Raw genomic sequence first — 19500 nt, forward strand, 5'->3', positions numbered from 1 at the left:
TAAGGAAATGGAACTCTGTTTCCTGGATGGTGGAGGGTGGAGAGACTATCCTGCTGACCCAGCTGCAGGGTGCCTGTCTCAGACCCAGGCCCCACCCCTGTAGACCCCATCCCCCTCCACTTATCATTGCACTGACATGCACAGATAGGGAATGTCCTGCTGAGGCCTCCTGATTCCTTGACCTCTGGCCTCATGTCCCCACAACCTGCATAGTGAGCTGGAAGATCAACAAGCACACAAACAAAAGGAAAGTTTTGTGAAGTTCCTGTGGAGCTCATTCTTTCTAGCTAGGATGATTTATGAAATGCATGTGTCTAGTTTCCTATGCAGGGCATCCCTTTAGCCTCAGCTTCCTTCCCAAGCCCAGCTGGAAGTGCAGAGTTTTCAGAGATCCAGAGCCATGGCTATCTCTAATTATTTATTTCACTTTTTTTTTTCTTTTCTGCATTGCTCCCTTAGACACAAGGGCCAAAACAAATAATACAACACCAAGGAAGGACCTGTTCTCTATTCCTCCCCATCCCTTCTCCCTCTCCCATATTTCAGATATACCATGAGTATTCTGATGCTCTCCCTCCCCCCTCCCCCAAAATGTCTCACCTCCCCCTTCAGCCTTTTACTCGACTCATGGAAGAGCCTGGAATCTACCTCAGCTGCCTATGGGATTGCCAAACAGAGATGAGGCATTTGGAAGCAGAGGGCGGCTGGAAGTTCAGGCTTAGGTGGGACTGGGGGAGGCAGCTGTAGTGGGCAGGCTGCCCTCCTTGGTGATGATGATGGAGTGCTGGGTGGAAGTGGATGAAGAGGAAGCCCGTGCACCTGCCCTGGCCTGGTCCTTTGGAAGGTAGTGGACAACAGCACTCAGCAGCCGGTCCCGGAAGCTTGGACTGAAAAAGTTGTAGAGGATGGGGTTGGCAACACAGTGCAACATGGAGAAGCAGTCAATGATGTCATAGAAGAAATAGAGCAGGTGGGCCAGGTAGCAATGGACAGATATGTGGCTCCCATGCAGAGTGAGCAGCAGCAGAGTCGCATGGTAGGGCAGCCAGCAGATGACAAAAACAGCTATGTAGGCACACACCAGGAGGCAGTGCCGCCGGCCCTGGGGCTGTCCCTGGCTCCGAAGTCGGCAGGCTGTCAGCACGTTGAAGACTGCAATGAGAGGGAAGGGCAGCAGGAAGCCCAGGACAGTGGTGGACAGGGCCACCACCAGGGCCCATGTGCTATATGTTTCAAAAGGTGCCACAAAGAGGCACATGGGCTCTGACCCCTCCACCAATTGAATGTGGACCACCTCGGGCAGTGGGATGATGGCTGAGAGGACCCAGACTCCTGCACATATAGCCCGCCGCACTCGGTGCTGGCGATGCTGCCAGGAGGAAGAGGCATTGGTGAAGGTGATGTAGCGGTCAACACTGAGGCACACCAGGAAGAAGATGCTGCTGTACATGTTAGCAAGGTAAAAGTAATGAGTGAAGCGGCAGGAGAAGTCTCCCCAGAGCCAGGTGTAGTCCAGCATGACCTCCAGCATCCAAACAGGCAGGGACAGGATGATGCCCAAGTCCGCGATGGCCATGTTGAGGATATAGAGGTTCAGCAGCCCAGCCCGGCCTGAGCGACGCCAGTTGACACATACCACCAGGAGGTTCTCCACCAGCCCAACCACAAAGATGGCCAGGTAGAGGACAAAGAGGACCACTCGCTTGGTGTCCTCACTGAGCTCCAGGTGGCACTCGGACAAAGTGTGGTTGAAGAAGTAGAGCAATTCCTCCCAATTGTGGAACTCTTCACTGTCAGGCGCTGCGGTGGGCCCTTCAGAGGGGCCTGGCCCCGAGCTGGGTCTGACTGACATGAGGACCTGCAAGCACCTGTTGGGAAGAAGAGAGGGTGGGAAGAGAAAGGAACTCTTGAAAGCAGCCTTGTGCCTCCCAGGTAGAAGGCATAGGGGCTGGGGGCCCTTGGGGAAAGATTCAGCTTTGACCCAAGAGCACAGACATTTTGCTAAGGGATTTCAGTGCTAGTAGAGACCAGGATGGTTTGCCCAACAAGGTTTCTTCCCAGCCCCAGCCAGTCCCATCCCACCTCCAGCCCTAGAGCGTCTCCAACCTCCACTTCTCTCCACTTTGTCGTGCGTCTTCACTAAGGGTTCCACACTGTCTAGCCATTCAGGCATTAGGTGTGAGAGGACACGCATGTATGCACACACAACACCCCTCCCCTCTGATTCACCTCTGGGAAATCTGTCTTCAAGCCCTGGCTTTCCATCTTCCCTGGGAGGGGACAACACTCACCTGGATTTCCCGTGGATGCACCTCTAGTCCTGGAGGTCCTACAGGTCTGGGCTGTTAGGAAGTTGCAAGGAGACTGAAGGGACCCTGGCTGTGGGGCTGCTGGCTTCAGGGCCGCCCTTTGCTACTGGCTTCAGGGCTGCCCTTCATCCGGGAAATAGCTGTCACTGGCTAAAGCTCTGTGGAAGAGGGCTGAGGTTTTTCCTGAATTCCCCCAATCCAGTAAGAGGGGACGTCCCAGCAAAAAGCAAATAGGGAGGTCAGGATGCAAGCATTAAAATCCAGCTGCTTCACTCATTAGCTCTATGAATTGACTTCTATAAGCTTCAGTTCTTCTCTGCAAAATGGGGACAACAGTACCTACTAAGAGGGATGATGTGAGAATTAAATGAGCCACCAAAATAAAGGGCTCAGGGAAGGGCACACAAAAAAAGATTATTTTCCTCTCTGAGCTGGCTTAGAGTCCCACTTTTCCCCGTCTGTCTTGATTTCTACTAGAGCAGAACTGTGGGGTGGGGGTGGGGGCTAAAACAAATCTGATAATCAGTCAGGCTTTAAATGGCTCTGGTGTCCCTACAAGTTCACCCCCCAGTCTCCCTGTACCCACCCCAACTCCACCCACAAGGGTTTCCAGTTCCCTGTCTTCATTCTGTGATCTGAAGTGAGAATCTGGGGAGAGAGAAAAGTCTGAATGTGGAGTGGAGACTCCTGGATGGGGAGGGAGGAGAAGGGCTCCAAGACTCCACACTTCACCACGGGAAGGAAAGGGAAGGGCACACTGTGTGACTGGGGAAAGGTGGGCAAAGGGGTATGAGGGAGGGACCAGACTTCCCTTCTCCTTCCCTGAAAGCTATAGAGTAAGGAGCTTGTGTTGGTGAGATCCTGTGTCAGCAGAGCTGCCTTCCTCTCAGAGCACTCTCACCTTAGCCATTTCCAGAGACCCAGGATGTACTTCTATGGGGCGGGAAATGGGCTTCTCCATCCTCTTTTAGGACCAAGAGAGTTGCCTATCTCATTGTGCATGTGGTAGAGCCACCTGAACCTGGGCCCTTGTTTTGTAGGATGTAGGGTCAAGGGTATGTTGGCTGGAAGGGATTAAAGAGATAAAGGGGAAATTCTCATAAAATTAGTCATTTTAAAGTGTACAATTCAGTGGCATTTGGTACATTCACATTGTGCAATTTCCATTTCAGTCTAGGTCCTCAACATTTCCATCACCCCAAATTAAAAACCCTGTACCCACTAAGCAGTCACCCGCTATTCCTTGTTCTCCTTCTTCATAGTCTTGGTTCCATGGAGACACTGGTCTGGCAACTTTGTGGCCAGCAGGGACTTCTCTGTGGACAGAAGAGGGTTTTCCCATGTACTGGTGAAGGGATGGTCCATAGGGTCATGAACACATCCTGCATGGGTAGCCAGCAGTTCTTCTTTGCCTAATTACTTGTGGTAAGCTCATTAGCCTGCAGGATGGGTTTGTCATTTTGGCCACCTATGGCTTGGGAGATGACCCTCATAGAGCCAAAGGGAAACTTCATGCCTGGTATCTTGGTCTCCAGGTTGTGGGAAATAACTGGTACTGTTTCCAGAGGATCAGGCCACCTAGCTGTGATCCTCAGGCTTTTCCAGGTAGCACATGATGGTCCCCTCAGGTTTGGGGCCCCTGGCACGGACATTGGCAGTGTTGAGCTGGGCCTTTTTGATGCAGGACATGAATTAACCCTTGGTTGCGACGAATAGCATCTTCTGTTTCTTAAATTGGTAGTCCTTCACAATGTCCTTGATGTATCTATGCAGCTTGGAGAAATCCAGGGCACAAGAGCAATGCCCTTGTGGTGCTTCCTGTACACACAGAACTTGGTGACATCCTTCCTTTCCATAGATCCCAAGGCTGGTACAGAGGGGCCATTCTCAAGCATGGCCAAGAAAACATGCAGACCCCAGCCTGCTCTCCACCTCTATGGATTTATCTAGTGTGGATATATATTACACATGGACTCATACAGCAGGTGACATTTTGTATCTGGTGTTTTTCATTTAGCATAATATTTTCAAGGTTCATTCTCAATATAACCTGTGTCTACCTCATTTCCTTCTGTGCTGAGCTATATTCTACTATATATACATACAATATTTTATCTACTCAAGGAGGGGATTTTGTTAAGTTTGCTACTTGATTTTTTATTGTTTGTATATATGTGTATATCTTTAATATTAACATTTACACTGTAAGCAACTTGTAGGTGCACAGTTCAGTAGCATCAAGTACTTTCACATTGCTATGCCATTATCACCCCATCCTTCTTCATGGAGGGGATATATTTTGCTTTGAGATTTCTTGAGTCCTCTCTATTTATCAGACCACTTCTGGATCAAGAAATCTGTCACAGCTATGGTTTACTTTGATTTTTCAGACATTTCCACATATTCTCTTTCTCTCTCCTTTTTTTAATATTTATTTTCTAGTTTTTAGTTGGACACAATACCTTTGTTTTATTTATTTATTTTTATGTGGTGCTGAGGATTGAACCCAGGGCCTCACACTTGCTAGGCGAGTGCTCTACCGCTGAGCCACAACCTTAGCCCTCTTCTTAATTTCTATCCCATTGGTAGCCTTTTTTCAATAAGGAGGCTTCTGAAAATTTTCACTTCCATCTTCATGCCTTTGAGCCATACAGACGGAGCTTCTGCTAGACTAAAATCCCTCCAGGGAAGCCCTTGTTCTCCATGTCATGTGGAGACGCACCTCTGCAGCCTCACCTCCACCTGCTCCCAGCCTTTACCTATGCCCACCAAGAGGAATTCATGGTGGTTCCTTTGAGCAGAGGCTAAGAGGGAAAGCTGTTCCCTCAGGAAGAAATAAGTGAGAGCTCTACAGTTTTCATGTGAAGGTAATTTTTTTGGGGGGAGTGGGGCAGCTGAAAAGAGAGAGGCTGGGAGGAAGGGAAAAAGGGAGGGGCAGGAGACTAGGCTCCTTGCCAACCTGGGCAGGAGGGGGCACACGGCTTTGCTCTAAGCAGTAGGAGCAGCAGTCCTGAAACAATTCCTGGAAATTACACTTTCCCCCTCCCACAAGCTCACTTTTTTTTTTTCCCAAAAAATGTAGACAAGACATTGGGATCAACAATGAAAAAGGAAGGAAGGTAGGGGAAGAGGTATTGACAGGCACAGATAAAGGCAGGCAGCTTCCTGGGGCTGGGCAGGGCAAAGGGCTTGTGCTTGGGCCCTGGAGAAAGGGAGAGGCAGGCTGTCCCAGGAGATCCATGTTTCCTGGCCTGTGTGGCAGGGGCAAGTAGACAGTGGGAAGATGAAGTCTGAGCAGTTTGGTAACAATTGCACTCCTGTCCCCTTCCAGAAGGTCACTGAGTGAAAAAGCCAAATTAGGCTGAAAGTTACTCTGTTTGGCCAGCAGCCCTGGAAAAGGGACTCCCCAGGTTTCCCAAAGAAGGATGTTCCCTGCCCTAGGCTTTCTCTGTTTAGTCAAGAGACACGGGGGCTGGGGATGTGGCTCAAGCAGTAGCGCGCTCGCCTGGCATGAGTGCGGCCCGGGTTCGATCCTCAGCACCACATACCAACAAAGATGTTGTGTCGGCCGAGAACTAAAAAATAAATATTAAAATATTCTCTCTCTCTCTCTTTAAAAAAAAAAAAGAGAGAGAGAGACATGGTAGAGACTGTAAGGAAAGAGCCTGAGGCAGTCATAGGGGAATGAGGGAGGGGGAGTTTTTGCAATTAGGCCTTTCCTAGGGGTTTTCAGGGAAGGGTCCTTGGGGTGTCACCCTCATATTTCGAACCAGGTGTTTTTCAGGATTTCAGCCCCAGATAACAATTTCCTTTCTTTTGCATGATGAGGTTTAGGTCAGGCTGAGTCACTGTGAGGTGACTGTGAGGGACTCTTGTTCTAAGATGGAGGATATGTTTCAAACTGTGTCAAGTTCTTCCTAAAAAGGTGTGGGGATCACCACTGAGTAGCTGTGTGACTTTGGGTTATAGTCAATTAGCTTTTCTGAATCTCAATTTCTTTATATGTAAAATGAGGATAATGATGCTCCTGTCACTGAGATCATGGGATAAATACATGGAAAGTGCTTGGCATGAGCATGCCCGTTTCCCACTTTTGAGCATAAGGAAGAAGAAGTCACCTTCTGTGTAATTAATATTGAAATATCTCTCTCTATATTCTCACTACCACCAATCACTTTTTATCTGAATTAGGTCAATACCAATTTCCTTTTTTATTTTATTTCTCTGGGGTTGTATTTCTTACATTGAATGGTGAGACCGCTCCCAAATGCCACCATGAATTACCACAGAAGAGATGTAGTAATAGTAATATCTCATGTTAATTAAATATTTGCCAGTTGTCAGACATAGTTCTAAGGTGTTTTACACGTATTATCTCATTTAATCCTCATGACCACTTATGAGGTGGATTCTATCATAGGATGAGGAAACTAAAGTGCAGAGAGGTTAAATAAGTTCCCCAGGCCACACTGTAACAGTGGTCCACTTTATGCTTTGAATATAGCCCTTGCTGCTCTGCCACTACAATTTTTTTAATGGATATGTTTCTTTTTCTTTCTCCCTGTTTCTCCCTTATTTCTCCCCCTCCCTAATCTCAGGGGGAAACAGGATGATCTTTCTTCCCCATTTTAGGCAGATTTTTCTCTCCCTGAGTACACACCCAGAACAAAGTAATCCAGACTTTGGGGATGGTACCAGAAGATCTCAGAAATAACTATCTCCCAAATTAACAAGTAAATTATAACTCCAATAAAGAACACTCCAAAGGTAGCCTTTGAATGACCTCTTTAAAAGCCCCCTGTTCCTGCTGATGGGGAGAATCACAGGCTCTAGGACATGAATCCCCTGTTTTTCTTCTTTGCTAGCAAAGCAATAAAATCTCTTTTTCCTTCTTCTCAAAACTGTGTCCTTGTTATTGGATTGGCATGGGGGGTAAGGACTGAGCTTTCGGTAACAACACTGTTAGTGGTTCAGTAAACTTCTTCAACTGACAAGAATTCCTAGCTCCACTGGCTTTGGATGGGATCTCCCTGCAAAGTACTGTATATGTAAAATTTTGTTTTGTATGTGCATTTTCAGGGGACTTAGAACTTTCCTTAGATTCTCAAAGGGGTCTGTGATGTCCTCAAAGGTTAAAAATCACCACCCTTGAAGAGTTTCTCCTGCAAGGAGCTAGGAAGAAAAAGAGTTGGGCATCCACTTCTGGGAATCCTGGGAAATTTCTTGAGTGAGGGAGGAGGCGAATCCCTCATGAATTCCAACCTATAAAGGGATGGTCTGGGGAGGGATTTGAAAGGGGACTTGTCTTTAGCTCCCCACACCCATTCCATGAGAAGGACAACTGTTCTGTGAGTTCTCAAGAGGGGAGGAAGGGAGTGAGCAACATCACTCTAAGGAAGAGGAAGCTTGGAAAGAGTGATAAGAGATGGACAGGTCCCCCAGATCCCTTCCCCACAGGACACTACCCAGAAATCTCTCAGTATGCCTCTGCCTTGCCCCCTCCTTCCGCTTTCCACCTTTCCTCTAGCTTCACACAGAAGCTGGGTGGCTCTTCCTCAGATCTATACTCTCCAAACCCCACACCTCCCTCAGACTCTTCATGGATGTGGTGACAGTCCTTTGCTGATTCCAGATTTATTTCAGTTTCTGCTAACCCTGGTTGAGCACCTAATGTATGCTGGACAGAAGTTCCCCTTGAATTCTCCAGTGCTTCCTGAGGCTCTAACTTTCTAAGTTTTCACAATTTTGGTAAAGACATATGGATTCTTAGACTTCCCCAAACTTGGAGTTGGGAGAACTTGCCAGAGTCATCTTGATTCTCTTTCTTTATTATAAAGATGAAGAGAATAGAGGCCTTAGGAAATCTCATACTGTCAAGACAACATAAGAAATACAGATGGAGGGGCTGGGGCTGTAGCTCAGTGGTAAAACGCTTGCCTCACATGTGTGAGGCCCTGGGTTCAATCCTCAGCACCACATAAAAACAGATAAAGATACTGTGTGTTCATCTACAACTAAAAAATATTTAAAAAGAAAAGAAATACAGATGGAAATGGAAAGTGCGGCCAGACTTTGCAGTGTCATCTCCCTCAGCAGTCATTCTGCTCTGGGAAGAGCTAGACACTACCAGGTGCCAGAAACAAAAAATGGTGGGAGTCAGTCCCTGCCCTCAGGGGTCTCTGAGTCCACCAGAGGTCTAGTGTTAAGTACACTCAAGCCACCAGCCATGTTTCTTTATTTAAATGAAACTATTGCTTCAGGCTTAAACTGGAGATTCTAGATTCCTATTATTATTCTTCTCTGAAAAATACAGTGATTGTTGATCCGTTATGTAACTCCTAGGGGAAGGTGTTTAAGAATATTAGAGAATGGACTGTTAGGTCTCTGGTTTCTGCTAGCACCTCCGAATTCAGGGCTTCACCTGGGGCTGTAGCTCAAGGGCTTGACACAGTGGAAGGAAAGGCGTGTGGATCTCAAAGTCTCCTTAGACCATCAGCATGCCCCACCTCCTCTCAGGCCTCTTTTCCTTAGAAGGGAGCCAGATCTGGCATGGGGGATCTGATCATAGCCCAATCCAGTCATGGTGTACCACTGCCATGAGGAAAACCCCTCACCCCTTTCTGCCGGGGTCCTGCCCCAGCGGGGTCCAGGGAGTCCTGAAGGATGAGTGGCGTCGGCGAAAAGATGAGACAGGAGTCGTACCGTTTGAGCAATCTTCAGAGAGAGAGCTAAAGCAGCTTTCTCTGGGTCCCCTTTTTATTACAATTTTTCTCATCATTATAGATTCACAATACGTCATTAATTATATAGTTTAAAACTTTGCCAAGACATGACATTTCCTTAACCATGATTGAGAGCACACCAATCTACATCCTTCCAGGATATGACCCCCAGCCATACAATCATCAAAAGTACAGAATCATCAATAAAACATGTCACCAATTTACACCCTTCAGACTTTCCCAGGATTTACTATTTTTCCCAAGATATGTTATTTTCTTATTAACTAATGCCAAACTACGTAACCAAACTCTAAGTCTCCTAACCAATCATTAACCTAAAGTACACTTGTACTTTATTTTTAATCTAAAATTCCCATCTAAAAAAGTCCCTTTAAATCTTATATTTAAAATATCCTAAAGTTTATGAATCATCCTTAAAACATATCAGAAACCTATACAACTAAAGTTTGTTTCTAAAGAATTTTAGAATTTCTAAACTTAAGAATCTAAATAAAATAATATTTCTAACATTGTTTTAAAACTGTGTCTTATAAAGCTATTTTAATTAATTCCTAAATTTATTCTCATAAAACTGGTTGAGCTGCTTTCTCAAAGAGTTTCTTTGTTTCTCAGTCAAGGTACACTAGTTCTCAAAGAGTTTGTTTTTCAGTCAAGGTGCACTAGTTCTCATGTTCTTTCAGAGGATGATTGTTGTCCGTTATTAGGTTTGTCCACAATGTACTAAGATAGAAGAATAGCCTTTTACTTTGTCCTTGATATGCTGAGGGATGGTAGAACGGCCTCCAAGGCATGAACTACCTGTTCTGTTCTAGCCATCTGAAATTTAATTTGTTTGGCATTTAACATACTCATGCCTCCTGTGAGAAACATAAGCATGAAAATGCAAAGTCCCAATTACATAAAAAAGGGTCTCATGGTTTCGGTTACCCACCAACCAGCGTGGCTTTGCCAGCATTCATCCTCACTGTGACCCTGTCAAGACAGAGAGTGGGGGATCGCCTTCACCAATACCCCACTTGTGCCTCCCAGATATTTGACCCCGAGTTACACTCCAGGAAGGGGTGTCTCTTTTTAGGTTTGGGTTTCTGTCCCTGGCTTAGAAGAATGCTACATGCCCTCTAGGGCTTGGAACAGGTTTGAGTAATTAACACAAGATTCAGGCCTTTACCTGTCAACGATCTTGTTGTTTCCCTCCTTCCTGGAAAACTCATATAGGATGCCAGCTGGAGCAGCACCTGGAGAGAGTGGCCATTACAGGGATGGGCTGAAGAATCCATGGTGGCAGATCCCAAGCCAACACCTGCATTTAGCCTGCAGTACCACAGTGGAACCACCAGGGGGGAGCAGCTCTTCTCCAGCCCAGGTTTCTGCAGGAAACTTCTTTCCCTACTGGTCTATCTCCTCCTCCTCCCTTCCTTCAGGTACAGAAATTCATGTAAATGTGGACCATCTAGCTCAGAATTATGAAACCCTCATTTCTTCTGCCCACTGTTCTGCCACCCTACCCCTTTTCCCCCAAGCCCCGATGAGAAATGGCATCCTTTTCCTCCCCCTGGGAGCCCCTCCATGGACAGTGATTATGGGGTCCAGGCTCTAGCTGTCTTTGGTCTCCTGGGGGGAAGTTCTGTTCTATCAGCCATGCTGGATACACACTGAACAAACACTTTTCCAGTGGTTAGAGCTCAGGGCCTTCCATGCCTGGCTGAGGCTCAGGAAACCCTGTCATCTCTGAGGGGCATGTTCTTTTTTTTTTTTTAAATTGTTATTAGTTACACATGACAGTACAATGATCTTGACATATCATACATTTGAATCAAATGGGGTATAATTTCTCATTTTTCTGAGTGTACAGGTTGCAGAATCACATTGGTCATACAGTCACATATACACATTCAGCAATACTAGTGTCTATTTTATTCTGCTGTTCAACTAAGTCTTTTCTGCTTTTAGACACTCAGCGTGTGACCAGGCAGGAGAAGCCCCAGAGGAGGAGGGGCAGGAAAATGTAACAGGCACTCAGGGCTGGTAGTCTAGAACAACTCATCCGAGTGTATGAGGACTGGCTCCAAGGTGCCATGAGGCTGAAGAAAGAGGCAGATAGATCTAGGATTGCAGTAGGGGACTTACTGAAGGAAGCATGGCCCTGCCTGGCAACAAGACTAGTTAGATCCCTGCCATTTGGATCAGAAAGAAGGGTGTGTGAATGGGTTAGGACAAAATGTGATTTCATCCTAGCTGGCATGTATCTAGCTTATTTTAAGCTTGTATCAAGAAGTCAGGTATATCCCCAATTCCAGGGTCTGATTGTAAAACTCAACATCCTACTTGAATTGTTCCCATCTAATGGGAAACTATGCAAAAGAAAAGAAAGCTGGCTGGGGTTTATTCTGGGGCAGTCATGTAGTTATGATTCAAGATGGCTGTAGTCATATCAAGCTGAATCCATACAGCTGAAGAAAGGACATCTTCAGGGGGTGTTGATTTCTATAGTTATACTTGCTTTGTGCAAGTCCTTCTATTCCTTCCTCTCAGCAACTTTGGGAATATTGGTGCTGGGGTTCCTGCCCCCATTCCCTTTCTTCCCCCTGACCTCTGAGGTCAGACTCCTTGTTTGGGGTCCCTCACTCCCTTTTTCCAGACAACTACTATACCAGGAGGACACTTCTTCCTGTTCACTCTTTCTGCCTATTCCTGTAGTCCTAGAGAGAATGAACACAACTTTGTTTTCTGAGGAATGATTCTGGGTGCTGAGCCTGATAAGGAAACTCACATTCAAAAGGAATTTCATTGTAAATGTGTCTCAGCTTAAAGAGTAGGTTCTCAATAACCAGGCAGCTGGACATGCAAGGTTTGAGGGTGCTGTCTGCATGTGCAGAAAGTCCACAGTGCAGGGGTGTTGTTGTGTGAGATAAATAGAGATAGTTCTAACCCTGGAACTTAGATTAGAATGGCATGTGTGTTAGGGGTATGTGTGTGTGTGTGTGTGTGTGTGTGTGTGTGTGTGTGTGTGTATTCCTGTGTGAACACTGGGAAGGAGAGAAGAATCCAGGTGAGGGAAGTGTTGCTGAGTAGAAATGTTTTCTTTGGAACAGGACTCTGGATATCCAAAGGCATCTACGTATCAGCATCATCAAAAGCAGTTCAAAGAGCACAGAGGTGGAGCAGGATCAGGGAGAAAAGGAAAGCCTCTCTGCCAAAGTACCTGGAGGCTGTCCTGCCTGCCACAGCTCTGTGTTCTACTTCTTCCCATCCTCTGTCTGAACAGAAGCCAGACTTATTTTACTCAGCATCTGTGCCTGTCCTCTACAAAACCATGTGGCTCTCCCTGGTGGTCCTTGTAGGCCTGTACTACCTTGTGCGCTGGTACAGGGAGAGGCAGGTGGTGAGCCACCTCCAAGACAAGTATGTCTTCATCACAGGCTGTGACTCGGGCTTTGGGAATCTGCTGGCCAGGCAGCTGGACATGCAAGGCATGAGGGTGCTGGCTGCATGTCTGACAGAGGAGGGGGCCAAACAGCTGAGGGACCGGACATCAGCGAGGCTGGAGACGGTGACCCTGGATGTTACCAACACAGAGAGCATTGCTGCAGCCACCCAGTGGGTGAAGGAGCATGTGGGAGAGAGAGGTACCACCCAGATTCCTGATGTGTCTGCTGGTTTCTTTTCTCTGTGTAGGGACATTTCCTGGGTGCTCCCTGGTGAGGCTCCACAAGTGTTTTGGGGACTTGAAGTTATATCTACTTCCTTTCCCTCCCCAGCATGCCTGCTTGAGCCATTCTATCTCCAGTCTCCACCTCTTATCCCAGCCTTGGAATTCTCTAGACTTGGTGAGAGGGTGCCCTGAAGAGAATTTGCCCTTGAGAATCTCTCTGTCCTCTGTCTTCCTGTCTAAGCCAAGGGGCTGCATGGCTAGATATGGAGTACTGGATTGGCGATGGTACCTTTCTATAGGAATGCTGGAGGCTGGAGCCCTATGCAGGAAGAGCCAGGCTCATGTATCAGCACTGTAATTTGTTCTTATCAGCCATCCATCCTCCTCCACCTAGAGAGCTGAGGACATTCCTGTGTTCAGAGCAGGATGTGAGGAAAAGGACAGGCTTAGAAAAGTCATGAACTAGGAAGGGGTAACTTTTTCTTTCTTTTACTACATTCTTTTGTCTGTGTTTTTAGGGAGAAGAAAGCAATGTTGATTTCCTTTTTCTTTTCTTTTTTTTTTTCCTAAGGGTCAGTGCAAAATAAAATATTGCCAGAAGTACTAGAATGCATAAAACCACAACAAAATTAATCTATAATCTCACCACCTAGAGATATATACTTTTGACATTTTTAAACATATGGGATTGTATTTTTCACTTAAAAAAAGATGAGTAGTTTACCACTTTCTGAAAAATTTCTTCAAATGGTTATATTTAATGATTTGAAACATGGTATCCTTTGACACTGCCCCACTTATTGGAACATAGGTCAGGGTGGTATGTTGAAATTGCTTTGTCATAAATGCTGTCTTAGTAAATTTTTTAAAATTTATATCCTTGGGTTCTTAGGAATGAAATATCTTGATAAAAGATTATGCATTCCCACAAGGGCAAGGAAGGATTGAGGAGGGACATGGCTCCCCTACCCACCAAGTTTTCCAGATCAACAGGCACCACCACTTGCCCTAAATTGACAGATTCCTGCCCATGTTGCAGGCGATCTGTAGTATAGGAATGTATAGAAATGCCGTTTGATCCTAGAGGTGAGGTTGGGGTCTTCGGGAGTAGTTAACTTGAAGACTAGTGAACTGGGGACTGGGGAGGAGTGAGGGTGGCCTTCTGGGTGAGCGGGAAGAGAGAGTGTGATTTTTCTGGGGCAGAGGGTGGGACTTGGATGCTGTAGGTAGGGTGGGGCAGCCTCGTCTCCTCCCAAAGCTGCCCTGTGGGTTTCACAAGCATTTCCCCAGGAAAGTTGCTCAATATCAGCGCAGGAGGGTTCAAAGTCAGCTTCCTGAGAACAAACACACCAACTGTTTTCCAAATTATCCCCCAACTAGGATTTCAATTCTTTGTTTCTCAACCAAATTCTACCCAGTTATTAGTTTTGCATTTTCTTCCTTTTCCCTTTCACCTTTTCCTCTGCATCCTCTCTTCCCATTTCTCCCCCTCCACTTTTCCTGTCTTTCTTAACCCATAGACCCTGGGGGAGCACTTAGTTTAAGCTGCCCAGAAGATAGAAAATGTAGGTAAGAGAATAAAATGTCTGTAAGGATGCCAATAATTTTAAGAGGTCAGATGTATTTTCTGTGTTTCCAGAGTGATGGAGGCACGGGACTTCTTCCACATCCCTTTTTGCAATCATCAAATAGGAAGCAACTGCAGGGAGCTGGGCCATGAAGAATCACAGAAGAAAGAGGAAGGGCATCAGTCCTATCGCCTAGTGGCTCCCGACTTCTGCAGCCCCACCCCAGCAGTTGTGGCTTGCCCCACCCCTCCTTGTCCACGCCTGTCAGAGCTCTCTGTCTGCTACAGTGTGAACTTGAGCCACAACTGTGTCTGCACCACTCAGGGAAAATACAGTGTGGTTCTCTCGTCTTCCCACTATCCCCAGGGCTCTGGGGCCTGGTGAATAATGCCGGCATCGCCTTACCTGTTGCTCCCAATGAGTGGCTGACCAAACAGGACTTTGTGAGAGTACTGGAGGTGAACCTGCTGGGAGTGATCGAGGTGACTTTGAGCTTGCTACCCTTAGTGAGGAAGGCGAGGGGCCGCGTGGTCAATGTTGCCAGTATCCTGGGCCGGTTGTCACTCTCTGGTGGCGGCTACTGCATCTCCAAATACGGCGTAGAGGCCTTCTCTGACAGCCTCAGGTATTGGAGGCCCCATCTTGGAGAACCCTCCCTCTCTGGTTTTTGTGACTCTCTCACTTTCTGCCTTCTGAATTTAGACCATCTGAACAGGGAGACACCATTCCATGTCTTGGGTACAGGCAAGGCTTTAGGCCTCAATGAAGTTAAACACATCTTACCATGGAGGAGGGTCCATAGGCAGAAAGTCTCTGAGGCAGAATTGGAACTGGGATAATTTGGTCTAGAGCACAGACATGACCACTGTTATATTCAGTATCAGAGAGTTCTTATAGTGGGGTGGGTCAGCATCTTAGTCTATTGAAGGGGTATTTGTGGGGGCTCTTGTCCAAGTGCATAATAACTGAATCCTAGCACAACAGTAAGGTTTTTGTTCCTGACCTAGAATCTCTGATAGCTGGGACAGAGGGGGAGAGAAGATACTCCATCATTACCATCCCTCAGAGCAGTTGTGACTAAATCAGCCACACTAACCATGGCAGCCACCAGAAGAGGTCTTAGCTGAGGGTTGAAGATCCATAATGAAGAGTAGGAGGGCTTCCCAGGTGGGAAAACCTCATCAGACAGGCCCAGTGTGAGCATTAGCTGACTCCTTCTAAGTGAAGGGGTTCTCCTGGGGAAGAAAGACAAGATTGGGTCTGGCATTAGCATGGCTAGGCAGGGAAGCACAGTGGGTTTATAGAGGACCTGGGGTCTGGACAGGTGTGTACTGTGGGCAATGCAACACCTTGGAGGGATTACAGTAGGGGAGCCACTTGGACCAGTTGGCATCCATGGACCCTGCTGACTGCAGTGTGAAGGGTGGCCCCCAGTGGGAGGAGCTGAGACTGAAGGCAGAGATGCTCCCTAGAAGACAGTTGCAAGGTTCCAGGTGGGAGATGGCTGGAAGCTTCCAGGGGTAGGAGAGGGGAGAAGAGGGGTCTGAGGAGTACAGAGGAGATGACAAAGGGGACAAAGACTTATAATTCATTGGATGTGAGGGAACTGACAGGAGATTACTCTTAATTGTTGCCAGAATAGGCAGTATTTAGAGCATTAAAGCTGGTATATGCAAAAGTCTTGAAAAATATTCAAACATAGGAAGGCAATACCAACATCACAATTTTTAGCCTCAGGTGTTATATATACTATATACCAAGTTTTTGAATTTCTTTCACCCAATCTTACATTGGAGTATAATTATTTATTGTTTGAGTTTTGTCTTGTGAGGCCTCTGACATCCTTGCCCTCTGATTTTCTTCCTTGCAGGAGAGACCTCTTTTATTTTGGGGTGAAGGTGGCTATAATTGAGCCTGGTTTCTTCAGAACCAACATTTTACCTCTTGAGAGATACTCACAGACCCTAAAGAATCAATGGAACCAGGCCAGCTCAGAGGTCAAAGAGACCTATGGAGAGAAGTTTCTGGCACACTGTGAGTAAGCTCTGTACTCATTAGTAGGTGGGGAGAGACACAAACCCTCTTCTTGAATCCTTAGTCTACTACCATCAGTGCCTCCCATGTATCAGGTCTGTCTCCAAGCAAAGTGAGATGGTTAATCCCATACCATTGGTGCTGCATGGGCAACTGGTCACTTTAGGAGGGGCCCTGGCTTATTAAAATGCGGGACACTGTTTCATCTAAAAGCCTCATTTTCACAAGGATAAAAGTAAAACCAGAGAGAAAAGACACTATTGTACTCCTGGTCAGCTGGCATGAGAGACAGCTGCCTTCCACATGCTTGGATTTATTTCTAGTTTTGGGAGAGACCTTCAGTTAATGTGCCCAGATATTCCCAGAAACAGAGGCAGGGGTGGTTTAGTGGGGAGCAGCTGTTCCTTGAGGCTAGGTTGTATGGCACCTCCTAGGACCTGGGACAGATTAGATTTGGGGCATGGCTGCTGTAGATGGAGAGAAGGAATTCCTTTCCCCACCCCCCCACTGCTATTATTTGCATTTATTTTATGTTGAATTTATTCCCATGCCATACTTTTTGTTTCTTCAATTTCTTCTGGGTTATCTTTTTTTCTTTCATTCAACCTCTTCTCCTGGTTTAGGAACAATGTGTTCCTTTTCAGTAAGTGTTATCTCAATGTGGCAGGAGAACTCATTTGAGCTAATTTGACTATGAACTCTGAAACAGTGATGTATCTTGGGTGTTTCATTCACCTGAATGTGTTCAATAACCAGAGAATCTACATCTAAGCCTTTAAATTCAGCATCCTCTCTGCATTTTGAAGCATGTGCAACAAAAATTCAGCACTCTTTTTGGGCCACCAACCCTGTATCCAGCCCGACTCTTTGGCGGAGGCACACTTCCAGTGTCACCGTTGTAATGCTGGTATGGCACACCTTGCTGCTGCTGCTGCTTCCTCCTCTTTTACTTCTCCTCCTCCTCTTTCTCCCTCCTCTTCTCCTTCTCCTTCTTTTCCTTCATTTGTTCTTTTTAGATGTTCATGACATAGAGTATATTATACATACATGGAGTATAATAACTTCCTGTTCTTGGGGTTGTACATGATGCAGAGTTACACTGGTTGTGTAGTCACACCTTGCTTCTTTGAAGTGACATTTTTCAGATGCTTAGTGGCTTTTCAGATATGCATACCCTTGATGGCTTGGATAGTTTTATGGATGTTCTTCAAGTGAACACAAAGATTGAACCTCTTAATTTGCATGATTTTGTGGGGTTTCCTGAGTCAAGAGAGTAGAGCACCATTTTCATAGGTCACCTCAGGCTGCTTACAGGAAAAGGGAGGGCATGAATTCTTAGAGATGCTTTCCTCCCTAACTTGATCCCAGAGCAGGAGTATTGGGAGGTAGAAATAATTTGGATCATTTCTCATTCTGAACAGACATGAAAACAATTACATCATTGGAGAACATGTGCTCAGAGGACTTATCCTTGGTGACAAACTGCATGGAGCATGCACTGACTGCCTGTTACCCCCGCACACGGTATTCAGCTGGCTGGGATGCCAAGCTCTTCTACATCCCCATGAGCTACCTGCCGACCTTCCTAGTGGACGCCATAATCTCCTGGAATGCTCCAAAGCCTGAAAAGACCCTGTGAAGTCAACGTTGGAGTGCATGGGTTGTGGGAAGTTGGGTACTGTGTGAGGGAGGGGATGCTTCAAGGGAAGGAAACTAGGGTGGAGGGAGGGAGCAGTCATGTCACTATGTTATCTATCCTACTTTCTTCGTTCAAAGGATTCTGCTAAGATATCGCTCACAACTGGTAAATTAGGAGAAAAGACTCAAGGAATTCTGCTAAGGAATAGGAACTTCATAGCACTCATTGATGTCCAATTGATTTTGTTATCTGTTCAAGTTTCTAAGCCTTTTGACCAACCATGAGGAATCTACACAGGTGGGAAAGTTGTAAGCAGGTGAGAGGATGCTCAGCTCACACCTGCTGTGCCTTCTGTCCTCCTGTCCTTCTCCTCAGGCTATGCATTAACCCTGGCTAGTTTATATCCTCACATAGTATGCAGATGGCCTGGAGAAAGCAGGGGCACTCATCTTCTGATATCATCTGTGCACCTCATGAGGGGGTTTAGGAGGGCAACAAGCAGCCAACCTATACCCTCAAGTCTTAGGAGCCAAGTCTGTAGCATTGGTGGGGAGGAGGTGTCCTCAATACAGATCCTGGCAGAGGACTCAGAAATCAATTTTTTATTTGTCTTGAAACCATGGCTTTCTTTTGATTAGTTTTGTTTTAGAATAAAATTCAAAAACTTGACCAATGCCCAGTGATTTGAACTAAGGGCATGAGGAAAAATGTGGTGTGGACCACTGGGAGGAAGAGTCAGGTGCCTTCATGGAGAATAGGGGATGAAAGGAATGACCTGAGGTGGGATCAGAAGAAGGAAGTGGTATAATCCCTGCCCTCTCTATCTTCTCTGCCACAGAGGTGAGAGGGACTTGTTTCCCTTCTGAGACTTCCAAATACCTTGATTCACAAGATCAGATAGCAGATGGGCCAGTGTGGAGATGTTCAGAGGATCTGGCATGTCTCAGATCCCTTTCCTGGGTAGCTGAAACTTCCCTCCCCTCACCAGTCACCTCTCTGTGACCCTCAGTGACCTACATTGATTTTAAACTCATTGCAATTCTGTCCTGTCATTTCTCAAGTCTGTCACTGCTGTTCTACTCCCTCTTCCTTCTGGTGGCATGGAGTGAGAGTCACTTCTGGACCCTGATCTTTCCTTTTCTGTTCAACATTTGCTGAGCACCTCCTGTATGCTGGACAAGAAAGCCTTGAATTATCCCCAACTTCCTAAGACCCAACTCTACGTGTTGTCCGTATAGTGATGGTCCTCTGGAGTCGGGGCTGAATAGAGAGAGCATTTGCAGAAAGTGATGGAGAGTCCTGGGAGGAGTCGTTGGAGTTGGGTAGTATCACCCCAGGAGTCTTGGTTTTCTTGCTTTAGAGGATTTGGAACCTTTAGAGAATCTTGTGTAATTGGTTCACACAAGGACACAGTGTAAATGGATACAGTGACCAGTGTCCATTGTGAAAACAGTGATATCTAACATTGCAGGGCTATTCATTTTTACTTTCAACAGATACACAAAAAATATTAAAATTCTGCATACTAATGGATGCCATGTGATGTTTTGAGTGC

The 19500-nt window shown here is 46.3% G+C and overlaps 2 protein-coding genes across 2 annotated transcripts; one reads left to right on the plus strand and one right to left on the minus strand.

The window, feature by feature from the left end:
* Positions 1-405: 405 nt before the first annotated feature.
* Positions 406-2639, minus strand: Ackr5 (atypical chemokine receptor 5). The gene is made up of 2 exons (XM_005335652.5): positions 2292-2639; positions 406-1868 (listed from the first exon to the last, which is right to left on the minus strand). The coding sequence occupies exon 2, from the start codon at positions 1850-1852 to the stop codon at positions 719-721; it is 1134 nt and encodes a 377-aa protein (XP_005335709.1). The 5' UTR covers positions 1853-1868; positions 2292-2639; the 3' UTR covers positions 406-718.
* Positions 2640-12185: 9546 nt separating this feature from the next.
* Positions 12186-19478, plus strand: Rdh16 (retinol dehydrogenase 16). The gene is made up of 4 exons (XM_005335651.5): positions 12186-12678; positions 14639-14897; positions 16143-16306; positions 17728-19478. Exons 1-4 carry the CDS (start codon positions 12366-12368, stop codon positions 17943-17945), a joined length of 954 nt encoding a protein of 317 aa, XP_005335708.1. The 5' UTR covers positions 12186-12365; the 3' UTR covers positions 17946-19478.
* The last annotated feature ends 22 nt before the right edge of the window (positions 19479-19500 follow it).

This window comes from Ictidomys tridecemlineatus, chromosome 6 (genome assembly GCF_052094955.1).
Source record: "Ictidomys tridecemlineatus isolate mIctTri1 chromosome 6, mIctTri1.hap1, whole genome shotgun sequence".
NCBI lineage: Eukaryota > Metazoa > Chordata > Mammalia > Rodentia > Sciuridae > Ictidomys > Ictidomys tridecemlineatus.

Bases quoted from the DNA above. Each gene is read 5' to 3' on its own strand.
- Ackr5 (XM_005335652.5), bottom strand. From the start codon at position 1,852: ATGTCAGTCAGACCCAGCTCGGGGCCAGGCCCCTCTGAAGGGCCCACC.
- Rdh16 (XM_005335651.5), top strand. From the start codon at position 12,366: ATGTGGCTCTCCCTGGTGGTCCTTGTAGGCCTGTACTACCTTGTGCGC. The intron at 12,679-14,638 runs GTACCACCCAGA...CACTATCCCCAG, and splicing joins GGAGCATGTGGGAGAGAGAG to GGCTCTGGGGCCTGGTGAAT. The intron at 14,898-16,142 runs GTATTGGAGGCC...TCTTCCTTGCAG, and splicing joins GCCTTCTCTGACAGCCTCAG to GAGAGACCTCTTTTATTTTG.